The following is a 6,132-nucleotide window of genomic DNA, read 5'->3' as shown; positions in this document are numbered from 1 at the left end:
CAAACATGTGTTTAAAGTGCTTCTATGATCAAATTTTCATCCCTTGTATCTATAGGTTTATTTTGTAGAATTCCAGGAAAGATAAAATATGCCATTTACCGTTTGGAGATATCTGCATTTGTTGTAGAGATATGTAAGTTTGAAAAATGTGTAAATTATGCAAATGAAATTACTGATGATGTCATTCATTCAACCCAATATACAATTAACAAATAGATTCCATGTTTCCGTGCGTCTCTTCAGTAATAGATCAGATATGACGTCAAAATGTGGCAAGAACAAAAAACTGGTGTGTCACTGATGTTCTTATCATATTTTGACGTCATCTGTGATCTGTTACTGAACAGATTCACGGCAACATGCAACCTATTTGTTTTATATAATAAAGAATTAAACGCTATTTGCATAAAAGCTGATGGTGGCGTCAATTGTGCGTCTGTCCTCTAATAGATCATAGGCAAGAACCAATCAAAATGCGAGAATAACTTGGGTTATTATACAATCAAGTATATAAACTGAGCTATCTCCGTCAGTTTTCAGAAGAGGCCATTGAAACTTGGTAGGCGAATAGTCATACAGACAACACACCTTTGGCCATAAAGAAATTGGTTCCCATGGCAACTCACTTTTTTTCTTATCCCCTTCAACCTGATTCAATATTTTTGGGAATTAGAAGGTAGAAAACATTTAGCAAGGCAACAAACTCGACCCAACAAATAAAAATTTATATGCTTGCAGGATCTATATCAGCAAATATCAAAATAGAATACCAAAGGTGGCCAACAAAGTCTTTAATATCAAGGAGGTCTGGAACCTAGTATGTTGCCATAGTAATAAAACTAGCACGGTCATATTGTGGATCACATCCTCTAGAATGTTTCTGCGACGGATAAAGCATTTCTTATACAAATTGGCTGGGATATCTTTTTACGTTATACTTTATCATAATTCGGTTCAGTTTATGACGTCATCAATTGGCTAATTTGCATATTTCGAAAACTTGAATATCTCTGGAACTAAAAGAGAGATTTGTAAATAGTAAACAAAATTTTTCTTCTTGTACAGACTACATGTAGAAACATGCGAATTTTGCCATAGATGCACTTTAACAAGACTCCTGGATTCACTAACGTGGGATGCGTTGGTCATCATACGTGTAAAGTAACAAATTTAACGTCATCTCAGTACTAGGCAAACTCCCTATTCATGACCATGTGGGGCCTAATCTCTTCTATAATGCATTCCAACACTCAGGTTTTCATTGGTTGGTTTAGAGGTGATTTGGGGAAGGTCATTGTGCAGTCACTGCTCAGTAGCGAAGTTACATTTTTACAACAGATTAATTTTGTCATGTCAATTGCAATTTTATCTCTGAACATGTATATGATTTCTGACGTCATATTTGATTGCATCAATTGCAGTCTAGGCCTCATGTATGTTAAATTTATGTAGTTTAGTTATTACCAAAAAGCTATGGAAATGTATACATATGTAACTCATGTACTATTCAGTTTTGTTTCATTTGGCATTCATTCACAGTTTCTTGTTCTTTTTTCTTTTTTGTTCTTTCTTTATTTGTTCTGTTATCTTCTCCTCTTTGTGTTCACCACTCTTAATAAAAGCACATGTTGATGTTGTGAGCATTTGTTAATAGAGTATGAGAATGTAATAGCCCATGTTGTTTCCTACATCTTTAAAAAATAAGTTTAGAGTGCCTATCCTTTAGCAAAACTTGGCTTTATTATGGAAACCCTAATCTGCACTAATCCTTCTAAGGCACCAATCAGCCTTCAAACAATGTGGTCAAGGTTGGTTACATGCAACTTTCTCACAAATTCCACGAAATATGCTATCTGTGCACTCCCTGCTTTATTTTAAGGAGGTCTATGTTGTACTTACATGTATGTCCAGATGATTGAAGTGCAAGCGTCGACAGGTCACTGCCCCAGTGGATTAATGGCTGTTGACCATTTGATGGGGAAGATTCTATACAAAACATGGGAATGTTGATGTTTGAGGCCTGGATGCTGTTATCTATGAGATCATTGAAATTTAACATACACCTGTAACGACCAAAAAGCTGCAGGTACATGTAAATGAACTACACTGCTTTTTGGGTGAGCATTGCCAAATCACACCAAAATTGCACTCATGAAATACCACTTGATCGAACTATTCCATATTGTATTCAACAAATTGCAAATAAGGTGATTGGGTCCAAGTGAATGAAAATACAGGCGAAAATATTATTATTCATATTATGACAGTTGCATACTTGGCACTTTGTTGAGACGTAAAATTTTGGCAAATTTGCAAAAAAGCACCCGAAATCTGATGTATTAAAACAATGAAAATACAAATAGGCACTAACGCAAACATTAGTACAAAGGCCTTTTTATTTGTTGTAGTGTACATGTACCAAATTTACTCTACTTACCAACAAGCGTACTTGAAAGGTCCTCTGGCACTTGGAAATTCCCTTTAAAGGAGACCTGATTTAAAAGAAAAAAAAGGAGGGAAGTATGCATCCAAATATAAGCTTTGATCTACAGTGTTTGGGTTTGAAGATTTTTACTATTTGTCTTTAATTTTGCAGTTACTGAATGGTTAGTTTTAAAGAAAAGACTTAAATCAGATTGTCCATTAATATAGATATTACTATAAATTTTGCATTTATTGAAATATACGAAGGTCCTGGCTTCCAATAACATCCCTGAAGTTATACATTTTGTTTAGCGTTATAACCATCATCACTTACAATTTACAAGTTGAACACAAGTTACAATAACTTATAAAGCATACAGTACACTTATATAGAGTTCCTTTTGGGCAGTGTTGGCTTAAATGAAGCATCAGAATGCCAAAGTTTTGGCGTCTGAGGGAAGATGTGTTATTATCCTCTCTACTTTCTTTTACATCACATACACGACTTGGTAGCAGATGGTGAAGTTCCATGTTTGTACATTGTGAGAGTATACACAGTCACTGTTTTGTTGTCTTTGCTAGTGCTGTGTTGCATCATGTTGTAACGTCTTGAGTAAAGTAAGATTGAGGCAGGCGAGGCTGTAAAAAAATGCTCCTGTACAGCTGACATCCCTTGCGTATAATTGCTCTCTGTCTTGTCCTTTCTTGTTGGTGCCCGTTCCTTGTGATCTCTTTATAAACAATTATTATTGTTGTTGTTGTTGTTATTGTTATTATTATTCTGATTATTATTTTATTATCATCCTCATCATTATCATTGTCATGGAATAAATACTTATTAACATTATTATCACAAATTTACCATTTATTAGGAATCACTCTTGGATGTCTGTTTACATGCAGGTACATTCATTCATTTCATGTTTAACATTTTAACCAAAGAAACTGTTACAGTATCACTTAAATAAATAGATTAGCTGCCTTACCACAAAATAATTGGTATAATCCTTACTCAATTTTCAAAATTTTAATGATGTATTTGTTTCCGTTCAAGTTTAGTCTTATGATTTTGGCCCTGGGTATTTAACTCACAGAAGGTCTACATTGGTGATATTTACAGAAGGTTGACTATAGATCCTCTAGGGGTTACCTTTCAGTGGTTTTTTTTTTCTACAGTCTTTTCATAAGTTATACCTTTCTTTTGTTGTTCCTGGAATTCCATTAAGAGCCTATAATCACAAAGATCCTTGCCTGGTTGCAAAGGTCCTGGATATATTATGAACTCGTACAGCCAGGGTTATGTTCTTACAGGGCTCCCGGATATAAATAGAACTACATGTAGTACAACTACAGTTATCAAGTTCTTAAGAACCTGGTCACAAAGATCCTGGCTCATGGAGAGCCTGGTTACAGAGGTCCTGGTTCAATTAAGAACTTTTACAACTGGGGTTATGTTCTTAACAGCCTGGTCACAAAGATCCTGGCTCACGAAGAGCCTGGTTACAGAGGTCCTGGCTATATTAAGAACTCATACAATAAGGTTATGTTCTTAAGAACCTGGTCACAAAGATCCTGGCTCACGAAGAGCTTGGTTACAGAGGTCCTGGTTCAATTAAGAACTCATACAATAAGGTTATGTTCTTAAGAACCTGGTCACAAAGATCCTGGCTCACGAAGAGCTTGGTTACAGAGGTCCTGGTTCAATTAAGAACTCTTATAAGTAAGGTTATGTTCTTAAGAGCCTGGTCACAAAGATCCTGGCTCACGAAGAGCCTGGTTACAGAGGTCCTGGCTATATCAAGAACTCATACAATAAGGTTATGTTCTTAAGAACCTGGTCACAAAGATCCTGGCTCACGAAGAGCTGGGTTACAGAGGTCCTGGTTCGATTAAGAACTATTATAACTAGGGTTATGTTCTTAAGAGCCTGGTCACAAAGATCCTGGCTCACAAAGAGCCTGGTTACAGAGGTCCTGGCTATGTTAAGAACCTGATGATGATGATGATAATAATAATAGTAATATTAATAATAATAGTAATAATAATAATAATAATAATGATGATGATAATTTGTCATTTCGCATGTCTCTAGCATCAAATTTAGCTCAATATTTGACAGTTTACATTACAATCTAGGGAGATTTAGTCCATATTTATTTGTTCATTTTATTACATTTATGCAGTAGTTGGTTATTTATTTATGTTTTTTGCACTACTTTGTTATTTGCTTGGATTATAAATTCAAGCAAACTTGCATCTATAAAGCAATGATACTTGATATAATTTAAATTAATAGATTTACAATAGCCAAGTTACAATGGAACGTGCTTTGAAAATTGTAAGTGCATGTCTGAGTGTAAATCGTATCATTTATCATTACTTTGTAACATCACCGACTTAGATGTGATCTACTCATGATCTATTATGTATTTGTACAATGATAGATGTTGGCCTATATTTTGATGACAATTACTTCCCTTACCTGAGAGGAGATTAAGGCTTGGACCTCCTTCTCGCTCTGAAGAAGAACAAATTGAAAGCAAAGTTAAGATTAATTTTGTTAAGTTGATTTCATGTCATTTGCCTCTAAGGTAATCGATGTTTGTTCTTGTATATAATGACCAAGTAAAGCTGTATGTTTGCAGTTACTTCGCAGCACCTTACTTATAATAATTAATATTAATTTTATTCTCACACTACAGTTACACTCATCCAACCTTTGAAGACTGTGAAAATGAATTTAAATGGTGCTAGTGGTGTGTGGCGCTTAAATTGGATCCCACTGAAGACTTACTCTTTCAATCAGGGAACGAGAACAGTGATCCACTACAGGTGTGTCGTGGGTTATTACTTTATCCCCATTCTGGATAGTAAAATGGAGTGGAACGTCTTCTCTTGAGCCTGCCCAGTCATAGACTTCCTACAAAGCATTACAGAATATGGTTTAGCATTTTTCATAAAAATTGGAATTTGTAATACCTCAATATTATTCAGAGAAAAATTTACGTAAAGCGTTACCTGAAACATGGCTCCTTTGTTAAATCGTCTGCCTATTACCCTCTGAAGATCATTCCCAATCCGTAAAACAACCTTCAGTCCTCCATTCTGGGGTGCATCAGTTACTCTTTTGACCCTTGCTGCTCTAATTCGTACCTGCCAAATATAACACTGTTGAGTTTAATTATCAAACACTCTCGTCAATGGTGGCATTCTGAAAAGTTACAGTGGCTGTTTGCAAGGTAGACACACGTTCCTTCTTGGCTTCATTAATTTGTAGCATATTACTTCTGTAACAACTCTCTCTCTTAAGTTTATACAGCAAGCAACAATGTGACAAGTAACTTGATTGCAAAAGTACATTGTATGTATAATTAATTTATGTAGGATAGTTGTAGCATTAGACAGAGAGATGAAGGGAAAGTGTATGGTCTCCTTAACTAGGAGCTCTGCCTGTTGTTGGATTGTGAAGAATTTACTCTGACCTCTACGTCTTGTTTCTTGAGTGGCTGCACACTTGGTTCCTGCAGGAAAATATTAAGTTTTAAAGAAGCACCTGGGTCCATGGTAATGGAGAGAGTCAAGATTTGAGTTAACTTCCCCCTTACTGAAGCATAAAGAAACTATGATGCAACAACTGTTTTCATCAAAAGAAGAATTGTACATTCATAATTTAATGAGGTATGCATGTACATTCAAATGTCAAATGTG

General features: G+C 35.3%; 1 protein-coding gene across 1 annotated transcript; it reads right to left on the bottom strand.

Moving 5' to 3' along the window:
- Positions 1–1,509: 1,509 nt before the first annotated feature.
- LOC138042253 (uncharacterized) lies at positions 1,510–5,571 on the bottom strand. The gene is made up of 6 exons (XM_068888076.1): positions 5,443–5,571; positions 5,219–5,344; positions 4,907–4,942; positions 2,438–2,492; positions 1,900–1,986; positions 1,510–1,611 (listed from the first exon to the last, which is right to left on the bottom strand). Coding segments are annotated over exons 1-6 (315 nt in total). The 5' UTR covers positions 5,452–5,571; the 3' UTR covers positions 1,510–1,609.
- Between the last annotated feature and the right edge of the window lie 561 nt (positions 5,572–6,132).

The sequence above is a fragment of the Montipora capricornis genome, chromosome 3, assembly GCF_036669925.1.
Source record: "Montipora capricornis isolate CH-2021 chromosome 3, ASM3666992v2, whole genome shotgun sequence".
In the NCBI taxonomy this organism is placed as follows: domain Eukaryota; kingdom Metazoa; phylum Cnidaria; class Anthozoa; order Scleractinia; family Acroporidae; genus Montipora; species Montipora capricornis.
The sequence above is the reverse complement of the archived record's forward strand: the minus strand, read 5'-3'. Positions and strand labels throughout refer to the sequence as shown.